Source organism: Microcaecilia unicolor, chromosome 3, assembly GCF_901765095.1.
Source record: "Microcaecilia unicolor chromosome 3, aMicUni1.1, whole genome shotgun sequence".
Lineage (NCBI taxonomy): Eukaryota > Metazoa > Chordata > Amphibia > Gymnophiona > Siphonopidae > Microcaecilia > Microcaecilia unicolor.
In genome coordinates this window covers 255,072,727-255,100,525 of record NC_044033.1, presented here as the reverse complement: position 1 = coordinate 255,100,525, position 27,799 = coordinate 255,072,727, and the positions used below count along the sequence as shown (strand labels likewise).

Genomic DNA, 27,799 nt, shown 5'->3' with positions numbered 1-27,799 from the left:
CCCCCCCCCCCCAAGGTTGAAAGCAGAGAGAGAAACACAAGCCATCTTTAATGCTGAAAATCCAAGCTTTATTGGAAATCATGTTGACAAGACACCACCAGCACTGCACTCGGATGACTTCCCACACCCCTCGCCCCCATGATATCACAGCTGGAGACCTTGGGCATCACCCTATACCCAGGGAAGCCAAGACAAGGCAGGCTGCCTTCCCCAAGGTAGCTTTAGCTGCTCTCCCCCAGGGTGTGCTTGTCAAACAGGTACTCGCCCATGCCGTTCTGGGGTAGCCCCAGGCGCTTCAGGTTGGTGATGTAGTCGCTAAGCTGTTTGATGGCCTTCACCTGCTCCTCCAGGTATTCAGACTCCAGGAAGTCACAGAGCTGCAGCAGAGAAAGGAAGCGGGTTAGTAAATCAGATGGGGAGTTAAGACATGACCTAGCCCCCAATGGACTACCTTTATCACAAGAAGAATAGTATCACATATTCATTAGGGAGATCCTGCAACTTGACCAAGACAGCACATGGGGATGTTTTGTTGTTTACAGTGCACCGAGGATGACTTCCCATTTCACCCATCATGTGACTCCTACCCCCCTTCCCCTTTGAGATCAGCTCAACCAGCTACCCCCAAAATCCAGGGAAGCCCCTAGTTGTGAGCCTAGCTCTCATCTAGGTCAGTGGTCTTCACATCCAGTCCAAGGGCCACCCCCCCCCCCCCCCCCCCAACAGGTTATTCAGGGCCTAAATTGCATACATTGAAGATAACCGGCATGAAAAACTCATGCATATTCATTAGGGGGTCTTCTAATAACCTGTTTGGCTGGTGACCCTTTGAGGTCTGGGAGCAGGGACCAAGGATATACATGAGAGATCCTGAAACCACCACCCCCCCCCCCCCCCCCATCCTCAAGAATCATGGTGTGCCAAATCTCCTCCTTATACTCACATGAGCATCATTCTTCTCAGATGCCACCTTGTGCAGGTCCAGCAGGGCCTGGTTCACCGTCTTCTCCAACTGAAGGGCAGCTTGCATGGCCTCCAGGGTGTTACCCCACTCATCACGGTCCGGCTTCTGTCAGGTAGGAGAACATGCAAAAGTCAGCTGAAGATCTAGGTAACCACCAGCCCAATGAGCAAGATGCCACCCCTTTAGATGCGAGTGGTATCTTGCTCATTTGAGTTGCATGGGGACAAATTTCATCCATCCCACACCCACAATTAATTTCCTTTCCCCCCCCCCCCCCCCCCCCAAAACATTTACTTGCTCATAGCCCCATTTTCATCCAATCCCAAACAGCCTCCTACTTTTTTGGATGTATTCACTATTCAACCACTCTGGTGTTCTGGCTGCCTCTGGGTATTCCAGACCTTATGCTTTCTATTTTCCAGGCCTAATCCTGGAATGACTATAGGTTTTGGCTACACTCCCACTGCAACTTCCATCTCCACAGGTTCTACAGGATTCCTGCAATCCCATTCCTGTGCAGCTCTAATGGAAACCAGTTAAGTGCCCATTAGCCTGATGCTAGTGAAGCCAGATGGTCCCCCCTCACCTTGATGTCCTGAAGCACAGCCCGGCCTCCTCTCTTGTTCTGGTATTTGAGGAACTTCTCACTATGCTCCCGCTCCTCGTGGCTCTGCTCCTTGAAGAACTTGGACACATGGTGAAGAGCCACATCATCCCGGTCAAAGTAGTAGGACTAAGGGAAAAGGAGAAGCATTAGTGGCTGATTTTATACTCACATCTGAGAAGCCAAGGACTAGTGAGCTCCCTCCCCCATAAAAGATCCAGAGCCCAGTTCCCCTTTCCCCCCCAGCCCAGTCTTGTAAAGAGAGGGAGAAGCAGAACCAGCCCCTCCCGGTGGGTTATGGTTGTTTATGATACAGGAAGGACAGCTTGATCACAAGATCAGAACAGCCAGGAAGTTGGGGGGGGGGGGGGGGGGGGAAGACAGCTACACTTTAGGTAAAAGGTGGTTTTCGAAGGAAAATCCAGGACAGGTTCAGGCAGGTTCTGTAACAACAGTAATTACATCTCACACAAGCGTCCCACCCTCAGTTATTAACCTTCACCTCTGTCTCTGGAAAAACAGACAAGCCGATTCCTTACCCCCCCCCCCCCCCTTAAAGAGAAAGGGGAAGGGAGGGGGGTACAGGCTATTATCTCCAGGGCAACAGGGGTTTGTCACAATTTAGAGGATAGCCTAAAAGCATAGCAGGAACTTCCCAGCCCAAGGGAACAAAGAGCAGACAGCCTGCAGAGCCAGGACAAAGAACCAATCCAGAGAAAGAGAAGGAGAACCAGGTCAGCTCAAGGTACAGACGGGTCGGTGGGAGAATGACCCCACCATCATGGCAAGAAAAAGCAAGCCAAGGCAAAAAAGAAAGGAGGCTCCACCCTACGATACAGATAAAAGCGGGAGACTCATCAGTGAGAAAGACGTAGGAAGCGTAGTTCGAGGTGGTTGAAATAAGAAGCGTGCATGCACCCAGGGGAACTCACCATGGAGAGGTAGACGTAGGAGGCATACAGCTCCAGGTTAACCATCCGGTTAATAGCAGCCTCACAGTCTCGGTGGAAGTTCTGGCGCACCTGGGACTCCATCACGATTTATTCGGTGGTTCGGGGTGGCAGAAAAAGACAGCAAAGAGTGCAGAGTAGACAAAGATAATGCCGAGCAGCACGCAGACTCCAAGAGGTTCCGTTCAAACACTGTTGAAGCAAGAACACAGCTTAGAGCCTATGTAACTAACGAAACAAAGAGGGCCAGCGCTTATATACCCTATGGGGCAGGCGGGGCCACAGCGCCTGCCAATCACAGCCCCCCTGCCCCACCCAACCCCATCAAACGCTTCTTCCTCCACGGGGTGAGCTCACGGCTCTTCCATCTCTGTGCCTCTCCTCCCCCCCTCCTGCAGCCACTTCCCCTCAAGCCATTTCTTCCTGTGCAAAGTGCAACATCCCAAGATATCAGACACATTTGCTAAAGAAAGCAGAAATGTATTTCCTCTTGCACTGTGCAAAATCTAGACAGAGAAAGAAAAGAAATATCTAAGAATGAGCAGTGAAAATGGGTGTAATCCCAAGGAGAAAGAGGAGCTGCAGAATCTGTGGTGTCCTATCACTGCTTCTTTTAGTGATGTTTATAAACCAATATGAAAAGGTCAGCAAACAGAATAAGAAACAATATAAATAAACGGGAAAATATCAGAAAGGATGCAGTTTTTTGTATACATAAAACATTATTAATGAGAAAGCATAATATAGTAACATAGTAGATGATGGCAGAAAAAGACCTGCACGGTCCATCCAGTCTGCCGAATAAGATAAACTCATATGTGCTACTTTTTGTGTATACCTTACCTTGATTTGTATCTGCCATTTTCAGGGCATGGACTGTAGAAGTCTGCCCAGCACTAGCCCTGCCTCCCAACCACTAGCCCCGCCTCCCCCCACCGGCTCTGCTTTTAGAAAGAATAAGTCATCAGTGTGAGGGGAAAATATGGAGGTAACCCTGGTGCTATTTGGATAATTGGAGCAGAGTGTGGTGTGCTGGGGGGGGTAGCCCAGTGGTTAGTGCTGTGGCCTGAAAAGATGGGGAAATGGGCTCAGCTCCCACTGCCACTCCCTGTGACCCTGGGCAAGGCACCAAACCCTCCATTGCCCCAGGTGCAAAATAAATACCTGCATATAATATGTAAACCACAGTATATTAAATCCATGATCCTTTAATAGAACTCTCAGAGGTCCTTTTATTCAGCCACAGTAAAAAGTGTCCTCCACACCCTTATGCCAGTTTTTCCTGTGTGATAAGGCCATTTTTATCACAACCTATGATCCTTTACTACAGCTCTCAGTACACAAGTACCTGGCAAGATCCCAAAACAGTACAATACATTTTATGCTGCTTATCCTAGAAATAAGCAGTGAATTTTCCCCAAGTCCATCTTAATAGTGGCTTATGGGCTTTTCTTTTAGGAAGCTATCCAAACCTTTATTAAACCCCGCTAAACTAACTGCTTTTACTACATTCTTTTGCAATGAATTCCAGAGTTTAATTACACATTGAGTGAAGAAATATTTTCTCTGATTCGTTTTAAATGTACTACTTTGTAGCTTTATCGTGTGCCCCCCTAGTCCTAGTATTTTTGGAAAGAGTAAACAAGTGATTCACATCTACCTGTTCCACTCTCATTATTTTATAGACCTCTATCATATCGCCCCTTTTAAACTGTGGTATGTGTGTGCCAGCCCAGCTGGTAGGGAAAGGGAAGAGGAATGGGACTTATATACCACCTTTCTGTGGTTTTTCCAACTACATTCAAAGCAGTTTACATGTTATATACAGGTACTTATTTGTACCTGGGCCAATGGAGGGTTAAGTGACTTGCCCAGAGTCATAAGGAGCTGCAGTGGGAATCAAACCCAATTCCCCAGGATCAGAGTCTGCTACACTAACCACTAGGCTACTCCCACTCAAATACAAAGTGATATAGTGGTCGAATAAAGGTACATGTGTTTTAGGTACAATGGGGATCGAGGAGAGGGAAGGTTATATAGTGTCCATTGCGAGCTTTTGTTTTGCTGTGTTGCAGAGTGTAGGTATTTATGTTGGGTCGGTGGAGTATGCCTTTTTTAACAGGTTGGTTTTTAGTGATTTCCTGAAGTTTAGGTGGTCATAGGTTGTTTTCACAGCTTTTGGCAATGTGTTCCATAGTTGTGTGCTTATATAGGAGAAGCTGGATGCATAGGTTGCTTTGTATCTGACTCCTTTGCAGTTTGGGTAGTGGAGGTTTTGGTATGTTCGAGATGCACTTTTGTCGTGGCTGTTTCTTGTCTCGCACAACCTCTTGGCATATATAGTGGAACGAGGTGGCCCACTGGAGTCATGGCCTCGCCAATATTTTCTCCAGCACAGCACAGGTACAAGGAGAACCTGGGGGTGGGGGCAGAGATTGGACCCTTCCAAACAAAAAGCTGTTCCGCTGCCCCTGCTTTACCAGGGAAGAGTCTCAAACCAGTCTGTCCCAAAGGATGAAACAGAGTTTAAAAAAACTCCTGGACATTTCACATTATTGGTGCATTGGTCAGGCAGGGCCTCCTCCTGCTAGATATACCCTTAAAATCAAGGACTACTCAAAGGGGCCCTGGGTCACTGGGGAGCACTGGGTGTGTGGCAAGAGAGATGTCTGGGGGCAGAGGAATAGGGGGTGATGGCAAAGCTGTTGCCATCAGTCCAGAAGGGAGAAATGAGAGAAACGTGGTAGGACCTACAAAGAGTAAAATCTCACAGCTAGAAGTACCAGAGCATTCAACCCTAGTTATTAAAGCTCAAGATCACCCCTCACTCCCCTACCGCGGAGGATCCTCTGTGCCCCTTCCAGGCTTTACCCTTCACTCCCCATCCCAATGAAGATCCTCTGTGCCCATCCCAGGCTTTACTCCCCACCCCACCCCCACCACTGAGGATCCTCTGTGCCCATCCCAGGCTTTACTCCCCACCCCACCCCCACCACTGAGGATCCTCTGTGCCCCTTCCAGGCTTTACTCCCCACCCCACCCCCACCACTGAGGATCCTCTGTGCCCATCCCAGGCTTTACTCCCCACCCCACCCCCACCACTGAGGATCTTCTGGGCCCATCCCAGGCTTTACTCCCCACCCCCCCCCCACCACTGAGGATCCTCTGTGCCCCTTCCAGGCTTTACTCCCCACCCCCCCACCACTGAGGATCCTCTGTGCCCCTTCCAGGCTTTACTCCCCACCCCACCCCCACCACTGAGGATCTTCTGGGCCCATCCCAGGCTTTACTCCCCACCCCCCCACCACTGAGGATCCTCTGTGCCCCTTCCAGGCTTTACTCCCCACCCCACCCCCAACACTGAGGATCCTCTGTACCCCTTCCAGGCTTTACACCCCCCCCCCACCACTGAGGATCCTCTGTGCCCCTTCCAGGCTTTACTCCCCACCTCCCACCATTGAGGATCCTCTATGCCCCTCCCAGGCTTTACCCCTCACTCCCCCACCACTGAGGATCTTCTGGGCCCATCCCAGGCTTTACCCCCCACCCTCCCCCACCACTGAGGATCCTCTGTGCCCCTTCCAGGCTTTACTCCCCACCCCACCCCCACCACTGAGGATCCTCTGTGCCCATCCTAGGCTTTACTCCCCACCCCACCCCCACCACTGAGGATCTTCTGGGCCCATCCCAGGCTTTACTCCCCACCCCCCCCCCCCACCACTGAGGATCCTCTGTGCCCCTTCCAGGCTTTACTCCCCACCCCCCCCCCACCACTGAGGATCCTCTGTGCCCATCCCAGGCTTTACTCCCCACCCCACCCCCACCACTGAGGATCCTCTGTGCCCATCCCAGGCTTTACTCCCCACCCCACTCCCACCACTGAGGATCTTCTGGGCCCATCCCAGGCTTTACTCCCCACCCCCCCCCCACCACTGAGGATCCTCTGTGCCCCTTCCAGGCTTTACTCCCCACCCCCCCCACCACTGAGGATCCTCTGTGCCCCTTCCAGGCTTTACTCCCCACCCCACCCCCACCACTGAGGATCTTCTGGGCCCATCCCAGGCTTTACTCCCCACCCCCCCCACCACTGAGGATCCTCTGTGCCCCTTCCAGGCTTTACTCCCCACCCCACCCCCACCACTGAGGATCCTCTGTACCCCTTCCAGGCTTTACACCCCCCCCCCCCCCACCACTGAGGATCCTCTGTGCCCCTTCCAGGCTTTACTCCCCACCTCCCACCATTGAGGATCCTCTATGCCCCTCCCAGGCTTTACCCCTCACTCCCCCACCACTGAGGATCTTCTGGGCCCATCCCAGGCTTTACCCCCCACCCTCCCCCACCACTGAGGATCCTCTGTGCCCCTTCCAGGCTTTACTCCCCACCCCACCCCCACCACTGAGGATCCTCTGTGCCCATCCCAGGCTTTACTCCCCACCCCACCCCCACCACTGAGGATCTTCTGGGCCCATCCCAGGCTTTACTCCCCACCCCCCCCCCCCCCACCACTGAGGATCCTCTGTGCCCCTTCCAGGCTTTACTCCCCACCCCCCCACCACTGAGGATCCTCTGTGCCCCTTCCAGGCTTTACTCCCCACCCCACCCCCACCACTGAGGATCTTCTGGGCCCATCCCAGGCTTTACTCCCCAGCCCCCCACCACTGAGGATCCTCTGTGCCCCTTCCAGGCTTTACTCCCCACCCCACCCCCACCACTGAGGATCCTCTGTGCCCATCCCAGGCTTTACTCCCCACCCCCCCCCCCCCCCCCACCACTGAGGCTCTTCTGGGCCCATCCCAGGCTTACTCCCCACCCCCCCCCCACCACTGAGGATCCTCTGTGCCCCTTCCAGGCTTTACTCCCCACCCCACCCCCACCACTGAGGATCCTCTGTGCCCCTTCCAGGCTTTACTCCCCACCCCACCCCCACCACTGAGGATCCTCTGTGCCCATCCCAGGCTTTACTCCCCACCCCCCCCCCCACCACTGAGGATCCTCTGTGCCCCTTCCAGGCTTTACTCCCCACCCCCCCACCACTGAGGATCCTCTGTGCCCCTTCCAGGCTTTACTCCCCACCCCACCCCCACCACTGAGGATCTTCTGGGCCCATCCCAGGCTTTACTCCCCACCCCCCCCACCACTGAGGATCCTCTGTGCCCCTTCCAGGCTTTAGTCCCCACCCCACCCCCACCACTGAGGATCCTCTGTGCCCATCCCAGGCTTTACTCCCCACCCCCCCCCCCCCACCACTGAGGCTCTTCTGGGCCCATCCCAGGCTTTACTCCCCACCCCCCCCCACCACTGAGGATCCTCTGTGCCCCTTCCAGGCTTTACTCCCCACCCCACCCCCACCACTGAGGATCCTCTGTGCCCCTTCCAGGCTTTACTCCCCACCCCACCCCCACCACTGAGGATCCTCTGTGCCCATCCCAGGCTTTACTCCCCACCCCCCCCCCCCCACCACTGAGGATCTTCTGGGCCCATCCCAGGCTTTACTCCCCACCCCCCCCCACCACTGAGGATCCTCTGTGCCCCTTCCAGGCTTTACTCCCCACCCCACCCCCACCACTGAGGATCTTCTGGGCCCATCCCAGGCTTTACTCCCCCCCCCCACCCCCACCACTGAGGATCCTCTGTGCCCCTTCCAGGCTTTACTCCCCACCCCACCCCCACCACTGAGGATCCTCTGTGCCCATCCCAGGCTTTACTCCCCACCCCCCCCCCCCCCCCACTGAGGATCTTCTGGGCCCATCCCAGGCTTACTCCCCCCCCCCCACCACTGAGGATCCTCTGTGCCCCTTCCAGGCTTTACTCCCCCCCCCACCCCCACCACTGAGGATCCTCTGTGCCCATCCCAGGCTTTACTCCCCACCCCCCCCCCCCCACCATGAGGATCTCTCTGGCCCATCCCAGGCTTTTACTCCCCACCCCCCCACCACTGAGGATCCTCTGTGCCCCTTCCAGGCTTTACTCCCCACCCCCCCCCCACCACTGAGGATCCTCTGTGCCCATCCCAGGCTTTACTCCCCACCCCCCCCCCACCACTGAGGATCTTCTGGGCCCATCCCAGGCTTTACTCCCCCCCCCCCCCCACCACTGAGGATCCTCTGTGCCCCTTCCAGGCTTTACTCCCCACCCCACCCCCACCACTGAGGATCCTCTGTGCCCATCCCAGCTTTACTCCCCACCCCCCCCCACCCTGAGGATCCTCTGTGCCCCTTCCAGGCTTTACTCCCCACCCCACCCCCACCACTGAGGATCTTCTGGGCCCATCCCAGGCTTTACTCCCCACCCCCCCACCACTGAGGATCCTCTGTGCCCCTTCCAGGCTTTACTCCCCACCCCACCCCCACCACTGAGGATCCTCTGTGCCCATCCCAGGCTTTACTCCCCACCCCCCCACCACTGAGGATCTTCTGGGCCCATCCCAGGCTTTACTCCCCACCCCCCCCCCCCCCCCCCCACCACTGAGGATCCTCTGTGCCCCTTCCAGGCTTTACTCCCCACCCCACCCCCACCACTGAGGATCTTCTGGGCCCATCCCAGGCTTTACTCCCCACCCCCCACCCCCCCCCACCACTGAGGATCCTCTGTGCCCCTTCCAGGCTTTACTCCCCACCCCACCCCCACCACTGAGGATCTTCTGGGCCCATCCCAGGCTTTACTCCCCACCCCCCCACCACTGAGGATCTTCTGTACCCCTTCCAGGCTTTACACCCCCCCCCCACCACTGATGATCCTCTGTGCCCCTTCCAGGCTTTACTCCCCACCTCCCACCATTGAGGATCCTCTATGCCCCTCCCAGGCTTTACCCCTCACTCCCCCACCACTGAGGATCTTCTGGGCCCATCCCAGGCTTTACCCCCCACCCTCCCCCACCACTGAGGATCCTCTGTGCCCCTTCCAGGCTTTACTCCCCACCCCACCCCCACCACTGAGGATCTTCTGTGCCCATCCCAGGCTTTACCCCTCACTCCCCCACCACTGAGGATCCTCTGTGCCCCTTCCAGGCTTTACTCCCCACCCCCCCACCACTGAGGATCTTCTGTGCCCATCCCAGGCTTTACTCCCCACCCCACCCCCACCACTGAGGATCCTCTGTGCCCCTTCCAGGCTTTACTCCCCACCTCCCACCACTGAGGATCCTCTATGCCCCTCCCAGGCTTTACCCCTCACTCCCCCACCACTGAGGATCTTCTGGGCCCATCCTAGGCTTTACCCCCCACCCTCCCCCACCACTGAGGATCCTGTGCCCCTTCCAGGCTTTACTCCCCACCCCACCCCCACCGCTGAGGATCTTCTGGGCCCATCCCAGGCTTTACCCCCTCACTCCCCCACCACTGAGGATCCTCTGCACCCCTTCCAGGCTTTACCCCCTCACTTCCCCACCACTGAGGATCTTCTGTGCCCATCCCAGGCTTTACCCCTCACTCCCCCACCACTGAGGATCTTCTGTGCCCCTTCCAGGCTTTACCCCCTCACTTCCCCACCACTGAGGATCTTCTGTGTCCATCCCAGGCTTTACCCCTCACTCCCCCACCACTGAGGATCTTCTGTGCTCCTTCCAGGCTTTACCCCCTCACTTCCCCACCACTGAGGATCGTCTGTGCCCATCCCAGGCTTTAATCCCCCCCCCACCACTGAGGATCTTCTGTGCCCATCCCAGGCTTTACTCCCCCCCACCACTGAGGATCTGTGCCCCTTCCAGGCTTTACTCCTCACCCCCCCCCCACCACTGAGGATCTTCTGTGCCCCTCCCAGGCTTTACCCCTCACTCCCCCACCACTGAGGATCCTCTGTGCCCCTTCCAGGCTTTACCCCCTCACTTCCCCACCACTGAGGATCCTCTGTGCCCATCCCAGGCTTTACCCCCTCACTCCCCCACCACTGAGGATCTTCTGTGCCCCTCCCAGGCTTTACCCCTCACTCCCCCACCACTGAGGATCCTCTGTGCCCCTTCCAGGCTTTACTCCTCCTTCCTCTACTGCTGAGAATCCTTTGAACCTATCTGTCCTGCATGTCCCTGCTGTATTTTGGGGTGACTATCCGAAGTCTGCCATCTGGTGGGTGTTGATTTTCTGCCGCTTTGCTCCAGGTCATGGAACTGAAATCTTTTGTCACTTAGCTAAGCCTTTGTGAGTTGTTCCTGCTGCCTTTTCCCTATTGCAGGTGGCAGATGGTGGATAGTAGAGAGTGAACCCTCTCTCCCTACCCCTTTCTCCCTGGATTGTGAATCTCCCCCCCCCCCCCCCCCCCCACCAGTCCCTTTTGTATTTTGGAAACATTTATGCTGCCCTCAGCACTGGGATTCCAGCATGTGACTTGACTTTTGCCTTGTCCCGCAGGCTCTGGAGGAAGGGTGTGGGTGACACTCCTGCACAGTGAACACATCAGCAGATAGAAAGTCACAATGAGATAGCAGAAATATGAGAAGCCCAGAATGGCCAGTGCAAGCCCAGCATGACTCAGCGAGTGACTGGAGACATTGGTGCGGGGAAGGGAAGTGTCCAGCAGCTCCCAAGGGGCCAGAGACATCCAACAACCAGGATTTGGTCTCTTCCTGGGAATACAGCTGGTATTTTCAGTTTCCTGTGCCCTCTGTGTTGTGTTGCACTCTCCAGTATTTTCAGTCCCCTGTGCTCTATGGGTTATGTTGCAGTCCCTGTTATTTTTAGTCCCCTGTTCTCTCTGTGTTGTGTCCCAGTTTCAGTCCCCTGTGCTCTTTAGGTTACCTTAGCGGGGTTTAAAAAAGGTTTGGCTAGCTTCCTAAGAAAATTGACTTGGGGAAAATCCACTGCTTATTTCTAGGATAAGCAGCATAAAATGTCTTGTACTTTTTGGGGATCTTGCCAGGTATTTGTGACCTGGATTGGCAACTGTTGGAAACAGGGTGCTGGGCTTGAATTGATGGACCTTTGGTCTGTCCCAGTATGGCAATGCTTATGTACTCATGTTCCCTTTGTGTTGTGTTGTAGTCTCTGGTATACTTCCCTTTCAGACTTGTACACAAGGGGGACATTTCTCAGCACGGCTATGTCAAGGACCAGGGGGCTGGGGGTCTTTGGGGCTGAGAGGCTTTTCTGTGGCTCCTGTGAAGGGAGGGGGCACTGCAGTCCCTATTGTAAGAGACAGGTTGAGGCCAGGGGCTGTGTGGTATCTCCTGATCTGGGGCAGGGGAGGGGGATCTGAAGGAGGTCTTTGTTCATTGTGTTCTTTCAGCAGGATTTTTCTTTGTTTAAAGAGATGAAGGGGTGGGAGGGGGTGATATGTATGATTATGTATAAAGTTTGTATCCTCCCCAAAAGGAGGCCAAATCACAGCCCTTCAAGAGTGAGGAAGCTTTTTCCTATAGTGTGAGATGGGAAAAAGCTACAAATGTGTGTGTTGTGCGGGGAGGGGGGGGGGGGCATTTTGCAGCTTGCTATCTGATGCCCTCAAATAACCCAAGACAAGCTGTCCTTATACACAAAGAGACCCTCTTACCAGCATGATATGAAGTGTGCGAGACAGTCAAATTCTGAAGATGTTTGATTTTCCTTTTTTTTTTTTTTTCATGAAGTCTTTATTGATAAATATTACACAAAATCGAAAACATAACATAACATATCATGCAGATCACATTCCATTCCATTTAGGCAGATTACCAGTCTCTGGGAATGTTGCGAACAAATTGTACTAAACATGGTAATACTCCCACTGCGAACCTAAGGAACACAACTTACTGCATTAGTGCGATTATAGAACTAATCAGGATAACCATACCAAAACTTCAGTCTTTATAATTTTTTAATATTCCCTAACTCCCCCCCCTTCCCCTACCCCAAAGAACCTTATACCATCCCCCTTCCTGCTCTCCCCTCCCCCCCTATCTAACACCACCTTAACCAGAGACATCAATGAATTTATACATGAAGGGTGAAAGGATCCCAGATCTTATGCCATCTACACAATTGGTTGCGTCTTTCTGCTAATAATCTTTCCATCTCGCAAACATGCCTCACTTTTTGAATCCACCAAGTTATCGGTGGAGTTTTAGAATGCTTCGTCAGTGCCGTAGCGGGGGCGGCTGGCACCCGGGGCGGGTCGCCGCCGCGCACCCCCCCTGGGTGCAACGCGGCACCCCCATCCTCCAGCGCGCACCCCCCTTTGGAGCGCATTTTACCTTACTTTGGCAGCGCGGGGCGGGTGGGAGGGCCGATCCGCCCCCAAGCCCATATCGCTGGGAGCTGCGTCGGCTCCATTGGTTCCTTGCTCTCTCTGCCCCGGAACAGGAAGTAACCTGTTCCGGGGCAGAGGGAGCAAGGAACCAACGGAGACGACACCCCCCCAGCAGCGTGCACCCAGGGCGGACCGCTCCACCGCCCCCCCTTCCTACACCACTGCTTCCAGTGAGCAGCAATTACAACTCTGGCAGCGCTTATGGCCTGCTTCAGGAAGATTTGCTGGACGCAAGAAAGACCCGCAACACCTGCAGAGAACAAGAAGACGGTCGGGCTCCAGGGTATCTGGCATCCCATCCACGTCTGCAGTCTGCTACGTATCGATCTCCAATAAGCACCAACCCTCCTACATGTCCACCACAAGTGTCCCGCTGTACCCTTTACCCCACAGCCCCTCCAACACAGCCCCGTCGTTGTGGGATAAATGCGCTGAAGACGCTCAGGAGTCAAATACCACTGATATAACACCTTCACCGCATTCTCCTTAAACGGTACATGAGGCGACACTCCCACCGCGGCCCGCTCCATTCTCTCCCACATCGCCTCCTCCAGTTCCATGCCGAGCTCTCTCTGCCAACTCTTCCTAGAGTGTGTGGATCGGTGACTGCCTATTAACAATGTGATAAAGGCGCGATATCAGACCACTGGTCTTGGGTGGGCCCTCACAGATGGCCTCTAGTGTTGATTGTTCTCTGGACACTACCTCCCGAACTGCCCATGTCTGAAGGAAAGAAGTTAGTTGACAATAGGCATACTGGTTAGCCCCCACTATCGGAAATCTCTCAAGAGCCTCTGAGTAGGACAATAGCTTCTCTCCCTCATACAGTTGACCCCACATGCGTAAGCCTCCTGCGTACCAACTTGTGAATATTCCGTTTGTCATGCCCAGAAAAAACAGTGGGTTATAGGCTATGGGGGAAAGACGAGAGAGTGTAGTGTGTCGATGTGGAAACATACTATCCCAATTTGAGAGGGTGACATAAATAGAAGGACACAAACCCCCTTCCAGAGACCTGAACGAACTTGTGAGCCACATAAGAGCCCCCAGTGGTCTTGCACCCAGAGTGTATTGTTCTATCTCTGTACCCATTGCCGATCTGGGTAGTCTTGAAACCATTCCACTGCTGCGTGCGCCTGGACTGCTCTATAATACCAGGCCAGATTGGGCACTCCCAACCCACCTATCTTCCTATCCTGATACAGTACCAAGCGCGCCATTCGCGGGTTGATTTTCCATTTTAAATGCATTTGATATACCGCATTTATTTAAAAATCTGAGCACGCAATACTTTTCCATCTCTGCTGGTTGTGCACTGGTGGGAAGTAGGGCTTGTGTACACACAGGAAGAGACAGCCTGCAGTCTTCCTAGCTCCGAGAGACTGCTCCTGATGCTAGTTCGAGCCTTCCAGTGCATGTTCCTCACCTCTGAGGTTGACCACAGCATCCCAAGGAGTCAGAAATTGTGGGTGCCGGTGTGAAGATCGTTGGGGTGCCGTCTTGGACCCGGGGTCTGAAGAAGAAGAGGTCGTGCCAGAAAAATCAGGCAACATGCCGAAGAATTCTGGCAGGGAGGGAGGGTGCAGTGTCTACGATAAGGGGGTGTAACCCAGCTCCAGTAGGGACATCGGTGGCCAGTCCAGGTTTTGAACTCACCTCTCAAAGCAGTGTGGGATTTGTAGCCCATGAATGAAATCAGCACTGCAGCTCTCTTAATGCACTGGATGGGAGCTGTCTGAAATCCAGGACTGGCTTCAAATCTCCTGGATGGAACTGGGTGACAGCAGCTCTGCAGGTCACCGGGGATCAAAGCTGGCACTGCTTGCCCCATTCCTGAAGCTGCAGGCCACAACAGTGACCACTGGCTACCAAACCCAGAGGACTCCCCCTCCCAGTGCATGTGCTGTGGAGATAGTAGGAGGTGAGGGGTGGTAAAAGCACTCTGGGATGATCACATTCACCCAGCAGTGTGTGAAAAGCAGCTGACCTGCATAAGCATGATTCTGTAAGGGTGCAGGAGTGCTAGAGCAACAGGGGAGCACACTGGGCGGGACATGGGTGGAGTCTCCCAATCCCATATGCAACTTCTAGAGTACTGCCTGCTCTGGCTGCCATTGTGAAATAGGCACTCCCTGCATGGCATGAAAGCGTCCATAAGGAGGCGCTCACTTTCAGAAATGCCACCATCTGTCTGCCTGGAATTTCAGTCCTCTGCACCCTGATGGAAAAGCATTGTGTGCTTTGATTTTGTAATATCACTGTGGCAATCTCTGGTATACGGATGGCAAAGTGGCCTTAGGTGATTCCTTCCACTAGTTGGGAGTGGCTAGGCAACTGCAAGTTGTGTGTCCTGTAAACTGTGGCAGGTGCATCTATACTTTCATGAAGGGATTTTGCAGGAGTAGCCTAGTGGTTAGTGCAGCAGACCTTGATCCTGGGGACCCAGGCTCAACTCCCACTGGAGCTCCCTGTGACTCTGGGAAAGTCACTTAACCTTCCGTTGCCACTGGTACAAAATAAGTACCTGAATATATGTAAACCGCTTTGAATGTAGTTGCAAAAACCTCAGAAAGGCAGTATATCAAGTCCCATTTCCCTTTCCCTTCCATTGCCCAGGTACAAATAAGTACCTGTATATACTTATACAGACGGTAGAACTAGAGGACATGAAATGAGGTTGAAGGGGGACAGACTCAAGAAAAATGTCAGGAAGTATTTTTTCACGGAGAGAGTGGTGGATACTTGGAATGCCCTCTGGCGGGAGGTGGTGGAGATGAAAACAATAACGGACTTCAAAAATGCGTGGGATAAATATAAAGGAATCCTGTTCAGAAGGAATGGATCCTCAGAAGCTTAGCCGAGATTGGGTGGCAGAGCCAGTGGTGGGAGGCGGGGCTAGTGGTTGGGAGGCGGGGCTAGTACTGGGCAGACTTCTACAGTCTGTGCCCTGAAAATGGCAGATACAAATCAAGGTCAGGCATACATATAAAGTAGCACTTATGAGTTTATCTTGTTGGACAGACTGGATGGACCATACAGGTCTTTCTCTGCTGTCATCTACTATGTTACTATCCAGCTTATTTTCGAAAGAGAAGGGTGCCCATCTTTCGACACAAATCGGGAGATGGGCGTCCTTCTCTCAGGGGCGCCCAAATTAGCATAATCAAAAGCCGATTTTTTGTGTCCCCAACTGCTTTCCGTCGCTGGGATGGCCAAAGTTACCGGGGGCATGTCAGAAGGGTAGCGAAGGTGGGACAGGGGCATGCCTAAGAGATGGGCGCCCTTGGCCAATAATGGAAAAAAGAAGGGCTTCCCTGGCGAGAATTTGGTCCACTTTATTTGGTCCCTTTTTTTCAGGTCCAAGTCCCCAAAAAATACCTGAACTGACCAGATGACCACCAATTAGGGATCACCTCCCCTGTCTCCCTCAGTGGTAACTAACCCCCTCCCACCCTAAAAAAAACAACTTTAAAATCTTTTTTTGTCAGCCCCTATGCCAGCCTCGAATGTCATACTCAGGTCCATCACAGCGGTATACAGGTCCCTGGAGCAGTTTTAGTGGGTGCAGTGGACTTCAGGTAGGCGGACCCAGGCCCATCCCCCCCCCCACCTGTTACACTTGTGGTGGAAAATGGGAGCCCTTCAAAACCCACCCGAAACCCACTGTACCCACATGTAGGTGCCCTCCTTCATCCCTTAGGGCTATGATAGTGGTGTATAGTTGTGGGGAGTGGGTGTTGGGGGGGGGGGGGGTCGTGGGCTCAGCACCCAAGGTAAGGGAGCTATGCACCAGGGACCAATTTGCAAAGTCCACTGTAGTGCCCCCTAGGGTGCCCGGTTGGTGCCCTGGCATGTGAGGGGGACCAGTGCACTACGAATCCTGGCCCCTCCCACGGCCAAATGCCTTGGATTTGTTCATTTTTGAGATGGACGCCATCAGTTTCCATTATCGGCAAAAACCAAGGGTGCCCATCTCTAAATCCGGCAATCTCAGCATTTAGGCCGACCATCTTTAATGTTGACCTAAATGTTGAGATTTGGGCGCCCCCAATCGTATTATCGAAATGAAAGATGGACACCCATCTCGTTTGATAATACGGTCGGCCCCACCCCTTCACGGCGCCATCCTCGGGCGCCCTTAGAGATGGGCGTCCCCGGTCGAAAATGCTCCTCTATGTAAACTGCATTGAATGTAGTTGCAAAAACCACAGAAAGGCGGTATATCAAGTCCCATTCCCTTTCCCCTTTTTGTATTCATTATTTGTAAATTAGACTGTGGTAATGCTGTCTATTTAGGTGTATCTGGCTATCTGAGTACTTTGCAGGATGCTGGTCTAGGGCTGCGTGCGGGATCCAGTTCGATACCAATGGCTGCCTTTTGAGTTTAGGCCTCAATATAAAAAATGTTTTTATTAACTCATAAAGTGCTCCATGGGGGTGAGCCAGCTTATTTGGTTCCTATCCTTCAGTTTTGGGGGATCCGGGAGGATCCTGCTGTATCCACCTTTTACCTTTTGCCCATTGCGGTCTACTGATTCTGCTTTACGCAGCAAACCTGTCTTTCTGTCACAACTGGCTTTGCATATTGCTGGAATCACTTGCCTAGTTCACTAAGGATTGAAAAAAACCTTGAGCATATTTAAATCCAAATTGAAATCAAATTTCTTCATGCGGCTGACCCTGCATGAGGTCATTTGGTGATCTGATGGTGAGTATTTGTTTATCTGCTGAATTGGGTCTGAACATGTTAGTTTTGGACCTTTCTGGTATGTTTTTGGCTTCTTTTTCTCCCTTTGTTGATACTGTACACCACTCTGGACGATAAGAAGACCTGCTATATCAAATGTTATTAACTATTAATCTATATGATGGGAGAAGCAGCAGCAAATCAGATCTGATCTTATTCTCCTGCTGTCAGGTGAAGTACATGCCTGCCATAAACAGGACACAGAGAAGATGCTGTCACAGTTGAGGAGAGGCAGATGCAGGCTGATGAAACCCTGAGGTAAGCACAGGCCTGACCCCTGAGCAGGTAAGCGGGGTGAGTCTCTTCTCCACTTACACAGGCAGTCATATGTTTTCTTAGAAATTCTGGGGAGGAGGAAGAGGGGGAGAATTTGAAATTCCATAGGACCTCCACCCATCCCTTTGCTTCTCAAGTTTCTTTTCACTGAAACTCCTGACACAGCTAGCGAGGGCTGTCTCTACACCACGGGCATCCTGTGGGAAAGACTTTTATTTGGGCTCCATTTTTGCCCTTTGTCCAGGGCTCCTAGGTCCTATCTGCCCCTTTCTGAACATCTGGATCTCCTTGTTACTCTCTGACCCTGTGAAGTGGCAGTGGCTGCTGAAGCTCAGGCTGTATTCTAGTTATTCATAGCAGATACACTTCCTATCCTGGGACCTGGAGATGAGGGCCCATGCCCATGTGTCGACATTTCTCTAAAGCAGAACAAGAAGGCTGGGGGAGGCCATCTAGGTTAGGCATAGTTACCCCTAGGATGGCCAGCTGAGCCAGTCCTGATTTTGGAGCTGTAATTCCAGTTTCAGTGGATAAAGCAGGACCACAAGTCAAGTCCATACATGCCCTGGGATCTATTCAGGTAGCTTCCCCTCTCCCATACTAGCTGACGTATCCAGGATAGCTGTCTTGAGCTCACCTGGGGTAGGTGAGTCAGCAGACCCCCCCCCCCCCCCCAGCTCCATCCCCTGCCCTGACACTTGGCTCTCTCTTCATACTCCCGCCTCCTGGTGGCCGTAATTGGAGGATGCTGGTGTCTATCAGAACCGACACCCAGGTATATATTAGAGTCTTGTGAAGGTTGTTTTCTAGTCTTTTGCTATTGAGAGTGTTTGAGCTCAGAAGCGTTTATATTCCTTAATATGATAAGTCCGTGTTTGATTATCTGCTAACATGGAGTCTCTGGTGTGCCAGAACTTTAGCCATGACTGTGAGGCAGCTATCAACAGGCTGGTGAACCTGGAGCTTTATGCCTCCTATGTTTATATGTCTATGGTGAATACTGGTGGCTGCCCTTTCTGTGGTGAGATCCCTGTGGACCTTCTGAATATGTCTGGATCCTCTGGCTACCCCTCTTCCTTGGTGGGTCTCCTGTGGTGAGAACCCTTTGAGAGGTCCTCCCACATCTTGCCCCTTCCCTGCTGTCTCTCTTGAGACTGCTCCTCTGATGCTGATGATCCTGTGGCTGGACCTTCTGTGTTGAGAACCTTGTAGTCCTCCTCTGTGAGCCTGGATCTTCTCTCTGGCTGCTCCTCCCTGTGAGCCTGGATCCTCTCTCTGGCTGCTCCTCCCTTGTCTTGCCCCTTCCTGGCTGAGGAATCTGTACTCAGCTGTCCCATGTCTTCTCCTGCTGAGGGTCCTGTGGCTTCCCCTCCCATTTCTCCTTTGTATATGTGTTTGCTGAGGGATGTATGTGACACACCTTTCTCTCCAAGGTGAGCTGCCTTGGGGGAAGAAGCTACATGTTCTGTCTCTTTTCCACTGGTGATTAAATTCCTGTAATCTTTCTCTCTCTCCCCCCCCCCCCAGTCCTACTACTTTGACAGGGATGATGTGACTCTTCAGCACGTGGCCAAGTTTTTCAAGGAGCAGAGCCACGAGGAGCGGAAGCATGGTGAGAAGTTCCTCAAGTACCAGAACAAGAGAGGAGGTCGGGCTGTGCTTCAGGACATCAAGGTGAGGGAAGATGGTGGGACATACCATGATGGGTTTAAAGAAGCCACTCAGCCTTCTCATGTAGGGTTACCATATGGCTCCAGAAAAAGGAGGATGGATTGAGCCAGCCGGGTTTTACTTCCATTGCTTTCAATGGAAAAGCAATGGAAGTAAAACCCGGCTGGCTCAATTACTTCCATTGAAAGCAATGGAAGTAAAACCCGGCTGGCTTAATCCGTCCTCCTTTTTCTGGAGCCATATGGTAACCCTATTCTCATGACTAACTGGGACTTGGGGGAGTAGCAATGCTGTGCCAGTGGGTATGTTAGAACCATGAAGCAGAAGACAGCTAAGAGAAAACATCACTTTTATAATCTGACCTATCCACTCCCTCCAATCTTTCAGAAACCAGATCATAATGAGTGGGGTAACACCCTGGAGGCCATGCAGACTGCCCTTCACCTGGAGAAGTCTGTCAATCAGACCCTACTGGACCTTCACAAGCTGGCCATGGACAGGAACGACCCTCATGTGAGTATTGGTCAGAAGAAGGTGCTTGAGGATAGTGGTTGCTGCCAGCCATGAGGAAGCTTAAGATGGGAGCAGCCCTTCTCCAAGCCTCATGTTGGCTGCATTTTAAGGAAGAGCTAGTCTAACCCAGGACAGACCCTTCTTTCAATAGGCTTGAATTTGGGGGGGGGGGGGGGGGGGGGCAGCAGTTTCCAGAGAGCAAAGCACCTGATTTCTGTTGAAGGAAATGTTCAACTAGTCCTAGGTCCAGATGTCTGTGCTTAAGGCACGAGTCTGTCTAGCATTCCCAGTTAGGGTTGCCAGTGGCTCCATGATTATCTGAGAGGGTTGATCCAGTCATGGGTTTAACCACATTGCATGCAGGGACTTGTAGTTCCGATTTCCAAACTGGACTCTCTAAGCAAGGTTACAAGTCCTTCATGCAATAGGTAAATCCAGGACTGGCTTCACCTCAGGTGAATCTGGAGCCAGTTGGTAACCCTCCTCCCCGTGCAGTCAGAATAAGCTGTACTGTAAGGGTCCAGAAAGCATTGGCACAGGAGAAGCCCTGGGAGTGGAGTGGGGGGGGGGGGGGGGGTGGTGACAAAAGACCTTCTATTAGTGCATCTATTAAACCAGGCTTAATGTGGGGCTGGGGCTTAACCTGTGTCATTCCCATTCTCCACTGCAGCTCTGTGATTTCCTGGAGTCCGAATACCTGGAGGAGCAGGTGAAAGCCATCAAGGACCTCGGGGGGGGGGGGGGGGGGGGGGGGGGCTACATCACCAACCTGAAGCGCCTGGGGCTGCCCCAGAACGGCATGGGTGAGTACCTGTTTGACAAGTACATGTGCTGGGGGGGGGGGGGGGGGCAGACTGCTGCAGGGGTGGGGGAGAAGAGGGGAGCAAAGCTGTCCGACTGCTGAATCTAACGCTGGTGCTGAAGGCTTCAAATAAACACTTTGCCATTCACAATGTCTTGTTTTTTTTTTTATTTTGCATGTGTTTGGGGGGGGGTTGACAGAAGCTGGTACAATACCTGTAGCCTTTTTCTTCTACTATACCGTGGGCTCAGGCCTACCCAGCAATGGCACAGCTGTGATGTGGCTGGCAGGGATCCCCCAAGACCCACCAGCTAAAGAGGTCTGGCAACTCTTCCTCCTAACTCCACTTCCCCAAGCCTTCCCTCTAACGCTGCTTCCTGTCCCTGGGACCAGGAAGTTGTGTTGGAGAAGGCTCATGGCCAGTGTGAGCTTGGAGCTCATGCTTCCCCACCCCCCAATGGAACATGACAGTTCATCTGGTGATAAGAAGAACTATGCTGCCCTCTTCTGTCCACTGGGAGAAGTGCAAGGGCAGTGTTTTGCAGTGTTAATCTCGGAAATCGGCTGTCTCTTCAGGTGCATCCCACACAGGGCAGCTTCCTCCAACCAAATTAGCACTTCTGCCTTTTTTTTTGTTTTGTTTTTAAATGTAATAGTTTAAGCCAGTAGGTCCAGCACCTGGTTTGGGAACCACTGGTTTAAGCAACAGAGAAAAATATAGTCCATTATCCGCCTATCCTGTCTCTCCAGGCTTGCCATCCTATGCCAGTGTTTCCCAAGTGCAGGCCTTGAGTACCTCTTACCAGGCAGGCTTTCAGGATATCTACAATGAATATGCATGAACTTGATCTGTACATACTGCCTCCATTTTGTATTCAAATCTTTCTTGCATATTCATTGTAGGTATCCTGAAAATCTGACTGGAAGTTGGGGAAACACTGATCACTCCCTTTAGGATATTGTATTTGGCCCAAGCTCTCCTGCATTCAGATACTGTTCTCCAGGGGCGTAACCAGACCTCGTGGTGGGAGGGGGCCAGAGCCCGAGGTGGGGGGGCACATATTGATCTGCCTCCTTGCTGCTCCCCAACCCCCGTCAGCTGAAGCGTTATCCAGCGTCGGTCTCCGGCACCACCATTTTGCCTGCCCTGCTCTGTCTTCCCCTCATGCCCTGCATGCTTCTTTTAGTGAAATTGAGCATGCCCTTGAGAGGCTCCGGTCAGGTTGGACCCCGAATTCAGGAGCGCCCTGTAATAGGTAATTTCATTCCCATTCACAGCCTCAGCTAGGCCAGGAACCCTGGGCTGTTCTGCAGAGCAGCACTACTGAGCCAGCAGTGGGCCCCGAGTTAACCCTCCCCCCCCCCCCCCCCCCCACACACACACACACACACACTCAAATCTAAATTTAATAGCCTAGTGGTTAGTGCAGTGGATTTTGATCCTGGGGAACTGGGTTTCGATTTGTGACTCTGGGCAAGTCACTTAACCCTCCATTGCCCCAGGTACAAAAAAATACCCGTATATACTGTGTAAACCGCTTTGAATGTAGTTGCAAAAACCACAGAAAGGCAGTGTATCAAGTCCCTTTCCCCTGCCCCAAATGTATGTTATTGGGAAAGAGCAATTGCAGTGCTGCCCTCTGATGGCCACTTACCAGATCAGTGGAGGAAGTGCATGCAAATCTCTCATTGTTGGCTGCCACTCAAGTTTCTTATAATTCATGAGATTCTCACTCTCTCTGGCTTTTAAGACCCTTTACCACGGGTCTCCGCTCTCTCTGGCTTGTTGTCTCATCCTCCTTATCAGCACTCGGTTCTTCTCTGGGTCATCAACTCGCCTCTCCTCCACTGGCGTCCATGCACCATTCAGCCTTTTTGCTGGAATTCTCTTCCTTTGCAAATCCCTTCTGAGATGTCATATCTCTGGTTTCAGAGCCTTTTTTTTATTAATTTTCTCAGGTGTTTCCTGGCTGAGATGGGTCTGCTGGTGGCAGTAGCAGTGGAAGCAGCCACAGTGTGTGTGTGTGTGTGGGGGGGGGGTTTCGCTTTCCATCCCTCTCTTTAGTTGTTGGATTGATTTTCCGCTGTTCTATCCAATTTTGTAATTCTTTTCTGTTTCCACTTAAAATTGTAAACCACTTTGACTTTCTTTTTGAAAGGCAGTATATAAATACCTGCATAACATGAACCTTGAGGGTGTGTGTGTGTGTGTGGGGGGGGGGGGGGGGGGGGGGGGGGGGGGTACAGCTGCCACTGACTGAATGTTCCCAGGCTAAGCTTGTCCTTTTATCCTACACATGCTGGGAGATGGAGTCTCTGTCCTGGTTTGTAGTAGGAAGGGGGGAATCAGTGCTACGAGTTCCAGCCTTTGAAAGTGGCCTAGATTAAGTGATCCTGGGAGCACTGGTAATGGGGTGTCTCTGGGGTGTGGTGTTAGGATATCTCTGGGGCTCTGAGATGTGGAGGGGGCGTTCCTACTATTCACAGCTACTGGCTTTACACACTGAAAGTAACACTACAACTCCCAGAATACATTTCTTTATTTATACATATGGACAGGACACCTTCCAGGCCCAGCATGCACTCACTCTGTGTGCTATAAAACATCACTACAAGTTCCAGGATGCAGTGGGATTCTCCCGTCAGCCTGGCAGCTGCTCTCAGACTTTGGTGAAAATGGAGGGATGGGAGAAGGTGACACAGAGGGTCTCAGGGGCAAGCTCTATGCACAGTTCACAGCAGGGTCTTGTGCGGTGCAGAAATCATGGCAAGGGTACCGTGGAGTGCTTTGGGGTTGGGGGGGGGGGGGGGATAGTGTTATAGACCCTGCCCAGTGCTGAGACCTGTTCAGCCTCCTTTCTGTGATAAGGTGAAGGTTGTCAGGATGTACCAAAGGGATCAGTCTTTGGTCTGATTATTTTACAATAGTTTTGTGAGAAATATTGGTGAGGGGTATCGGGGAAGCCTGGTCTTTTTCTGAATAATATCAAACTCTGTAGCAAAGCTTAAGGAATGGTTACAAAAAATACAGAATCGTGCATTTGGGCAACAGAAATCCAAGGGAGTGGTGCAGTTTAGTGGGTGAAGAAATTTTGTGTATGGGTGTGATCATATGTGATGATCTTAAGGTGGCCAAAGAGGTAGAAAAGGCGAAGGTGAAACCTAGAAGGATGCTTTGGTGCATAGAGAGAGGAATGGCCGGTAGGAAAAAGGAGGTGATGATGCCCCTGTATAAGACTCTGGTGAGACCTCATTTAGAATATTCTGTACAATTCTGGAGACCGAACCTTCAAGAAGCTAGAAACAGGATGGAGTCGGTCCAGAGGGCGGCTACTAAAATGGTCAGTGGTCTTTGTCATAAAGCATATGGGGACAGACTTAAAAATCTCAATATGTATACTTTGGAAGACAGGTGGGAGAGGGGAAATATGATAGAGACATTTAAATACCTACACAGCATAAATGTACAGGAGGCAAGTCTTTTGGAAGGAGGGGGCATAGGATGAAGGTGAAAGAGAAGAGACTGCTGCATGACTTATCTTTTGCCACTGTCACTAAACGCACATAATCCCTTTGTTCAAGTCACTTCCTTGGCTCCCTATTCAGTTTCTTATACAGTTCAAACTCCTCTTACTGACTTAAAAGAACATTCACTCTGCAGCTCCTCAGCATCTCTCATCTCTTATGGACTAACATGGCTACCACATCTTTCTACTGAAGGATGTATCTGAATTCAAGAAAACATGGGACAAGCTCAGAGGCTCTCGGAGGGAGAGGAAGGGATGTAGAGATTAGTAGTTGGGTGGATGGACAGACTGATAGGTCATTTGGTCTTTATCTGTGTCATTTTCTCTGTTTCTATGTACAAAGGATCCCTGAGGAAGGGATTGTAGAGATTACTAGTTGGACGGATGGACAGACTGGATAGGCCGTATGGTCTTTGTGTCAGTTTCTATGTACAGAGAATCTCTGAGGGAGAGGAAGGGAGTGTAGAGATTAGTAGGTGGGTGGATGGTGTACATAGGTACAGAGGATCTCTGAGGAAGAGGAAGGAATTGTAGCGATTATTGTTTGGGCGGATGGACAGACTGGATAGGCCTTATGGTCTTTATCTGTGTCATTTTCTTTGTTTCTTGAACACCACCTCTCTTCTGCTAACTACCTCTTTGAACGAGAGCTCTCCATTTCTTGCAGCAGTGGAGGGGGTTTGTGTTCCCCAGGAGGTACTTCCTGCTCTTCTAATGCAGGGAGGAGCAGAAGAGGGTGATCCACAAAAGGCAGGTTGTGGGTCCCTCAGGCTGACGCCAAGTGGGGTTCTTCTGTGAAAGTGCTGGGATCTGCCACATGGACTCCTCCCGTTACACACCTACTTTCTCTGAGAGCATTGTGCCAACATTTCAACACAAACCAAACAATTAGCCTTCCCCCCACCCAGAAGTGAGAGGTTGGGAAGAGTAACACAACACAAGACATCTTATTCTGATAATAACATCACTTGTCCAGACTGAGTTGTGGGCTTGGTCCTCCCACAGTCCTTTGCTGCTGAGGTGGCGAGAGCTTCGGCTGAAACAATCCAGTCTGGGATTTCTGCCAAAAGACAAGAAACAGGGTAAATGCAGACTCAGATTGAGGGTGTAGTGTGCACAGCATGGAGAGGGGAGAGGAGTGAGGATGTGGAGGGTTTGAAGTCAGTGCTGGGTTTCGGTTTATTGGGATATTTTGGTTACTTACCTCTCTCAGGTCTCAGCTGAGGTCAGCAAGTGTTACTGGGGCACTGTTGAGGGAAGAAAGAGCATGAGATGGGGAGAGAGAGTAGGGTGCAGTCTGTGTCCCCTCCATCCCTCCACAGGTAGTGTTTAATGAGACTTATATACCCCCTCCCTCCCCCAGGCGTGGCCTACCTCTGACTTCCAACCGACAGTCCACCTCTGCCTCCCCCAGGTCATTCACAGCTTTGCAGGTGTAGGTGCCCCCATCGAAGGGACTGGGCTTGCGAATGTTGAGGGTCAGAACCCCTTGGTTGTGCTTCATCAGGTACTTGGGGTCATCTTTGATCTCCATTTTGTTCTTCATCCAGGTAACACGGGGCTGGAAGGGTAGGATGTGAGAAGGGGAGGGAGAGGCAGAGAGACAGGTAGTGTGTGGAAGAGATCCAGTCTGTCCAGTTACTGTCCATGCTGACAGGATATATCCCTACTGCCAGCCACGAAGCCTCATCTCATGACCCGCCCCCCCCCCCCCCCCCCCCACTAATCTAGAGCAGAACCTCTCAACCCTTTCAGGAAGTAACCTGAACCACAATGTTTACTAAATACTCCACCCTCTGAGTTCCCAGCATCCTCTATCTCTCCCTCTTGCCCTGGATCCCTCTGACCCCCCTCCCCACCATCTTCCCAACATCCTCTGTCTCTCCATCTCCTGCCCTGGATTCCTCTGATCCCCCTCCCCACCATCTTCCCAGCATCCTCAGTCTCTCCCTCTCCTGCCCTGGATCCCCATGACCCCCTCACCACCATCTTCCCAGCATCATCTGTCTCTTCTCCGGCTACGCTAGATCCCTCTGACTCCTACCTCACTGTACCAAACTGTGCCTCCAAGAAGCTGTCCATGCAGACTGCATAAGAGTGGGCACAGTTTTTTGCATGTACTTCTTACATGGGTCTGCATTGTCCATTTTAGAAAATAGCCATTAAATGTGGGTAGAGTTTTATAAATTGCCCCCCTCCCTGCAGATAAGTTCGTACCGATGGTTCTTTGAGTTTGCCTGTCTGTTGGGATCTGTCCTTTCTCATTGACTACACTTGCTGTCACCTCCCGATGGAGGATGTGGGAAGAGAGGCAGTCACTGCATACAACACTCAGCTTTTCCTCATGTCCCCCCTCTGTATCGGATGGTCATCGACTCTTTACCGGTTATCACCTGCACCCCAAAGCTGGTGAGGGGGGGCACAGATCACAAACTCATTCACAGTGGTTTAGGGGAAGAAAGGAGATGCTCACCTTTGGGTGACCTCGGACTGCGCAGTTTAGGGCAGTAGAATATCCGGCAACTACAGAGCGATCTACCAGGGGCGTCAGGAATTTGGGAGCCATGCTAAAATCATGTTCCTGGAAGTCCGCTGGCTTATACCTGAGACCTGGAAGAAGATATAAGCTCTTATCAGTCTTGGAAGAGTCACTTTATCTCCTGTCTCACAGCTCTAATCCCCGCCTCTGTCACTGACTTTAAGTGTGAACCTGGGGTGAGTCACCTTACCTCCCTGTGCTTCAACACTAATCCCCGACTCTGGCACTGTCTCTGTGTGTGACCCTGGAAAGAGTCACTATCTCTCTGTGTCCGAGCTCTAATCCCCAGTTCCATCAACTGTGACCCCGGAATGAGTCACTTTATCTCCTGACTCTGGTCGCTAACTGCAAGGATCCCCCCCCCCCTGCCAAGGTCTCCCACTCCTCACCTGTCTTCTGAATGTAGGCAGTGTTCTTGGAGACCCCCTGCACATCGCTGAGGCCAAATATTCTCGCTGTACACCCGGAAATAATATTCGTTGCCCAAGATGAGGTCCGAGACGGTGCAGCGGGTTTGACGATGTGCTCATAGACGGTGAACCATTCCTTAACGAGAGGAGTGAAGAGAGAAGAAGGGAGGGAGAGTGAGGTGAGGGGGGGCATTGACCAAATATGAGAACAGCTTGTCCCAGTGCTGAACAGGTCAAAGGTTACAGGTGAGCCCACGCCCTTCTTTTTGAAATCCCAGTCTGGAGAAAATTCGGATACTAGGCAGGCTGTGATATGTCTTAAAGATATTTTATGACCAAATTTTGGAGATCGCACAGGTTCCTTCTTTCGCCGTGGCTGAGAGTTAAAAGGCAGGAAGGTTTTCTACCCAAGTGAAGATCTGTGCAGGGTCAGGAGGTGTTGAGATGAATCCCGCTTGAAGGGTGAAGCTTGCAAGAGCCTGCTGTTCATAGGTCACATGGGCTTGGAAAGTACTGGATAAGCTGATGATGGGGTGACCCTGAGTGGGAGAGGGTTGGTGGGTTCAGGAATAGCATCTGG

General features: G+C 52.1%; 4 protein-coding genes across 4 annotated transcripts in view; 2 read left to right on the top strand and 2 right to left on the bottom strand.

Annotated features, from left to right (window-relative positions):
• DKKL1 (dickkopf like acrosomal protein 1) overlaps nt 1-27,799 on the top strand; it is a 99,431-nt gene that overhangs the window by 7,477 nt on the left and 64,155 nt on the right. The window lies entirely within an intron of this gene.
• Nucleotides 167-2,761, bottom strand: LOC115466599 (ferritin heavy chain A). The gene is made up of 4 exons (XM_030197945.1): nt 2,501-2,761; nt 1,551-1,697; nt 944-1,069; nt 167-377 (listed from the first exon to the last, which is right to left on the bottom strand). Exons 1-4 carry the CDS (start codon nt 2,600-2,602, stop codon nt 222-224), a joined length of 531 nt encoding a protein of 176 aa, XP_030053805.1. The 5' UTR covers nt 2,603-2,761; the 3' UTR covers nt 167-221.
• Nucleotides 18,649-25,068, top strand: LOC115464608 (ferritin heavy chain B-like). The gene is made up of 6 exons (XM_030194967.1): nt 18,649-18,750; nt 19,285-19,431; nt 19,816-19,941; nt 20,612-20,763; nt 22,703-22,757; nt 24,991-25,068. Exons 1-6 carry the CDS (start codon nt 18,649-18,651, stop codon nt 25,066-25,068), a joined length of 660 nt encoding a protein of 219 aa, XP_030050827.1.
• The window catches only part of LOC115466601 (myosin-binding protein C, fast-type-like), a 30,861-nt gene continuing 27,669 nt past the window's right edge, over nt 24,608-27,799 (bottom strand). Inside the window, 7 exon segments of the mRNA XM_030197947.1 lie at nt 24,608-25,330; nt 25,475-25,517; nt 25,645-25,831; nt 26,744-26,880; nt 27,199-27,254; nt 27,256-27,331; nt 27,334-27,355. Of these exon segments, the coding sequence (XP_030053807.1) occupies nt 25,507-25,517; nt 25,645-25,831; nt 26,744-26,880; nt 27,199-27,254; nt 27,256-27,331; nt 27,334-27,355 (489 nt within the window). The 3' untranslated portion in view covers nt 24,608-25,330; nt 25,475-25,506.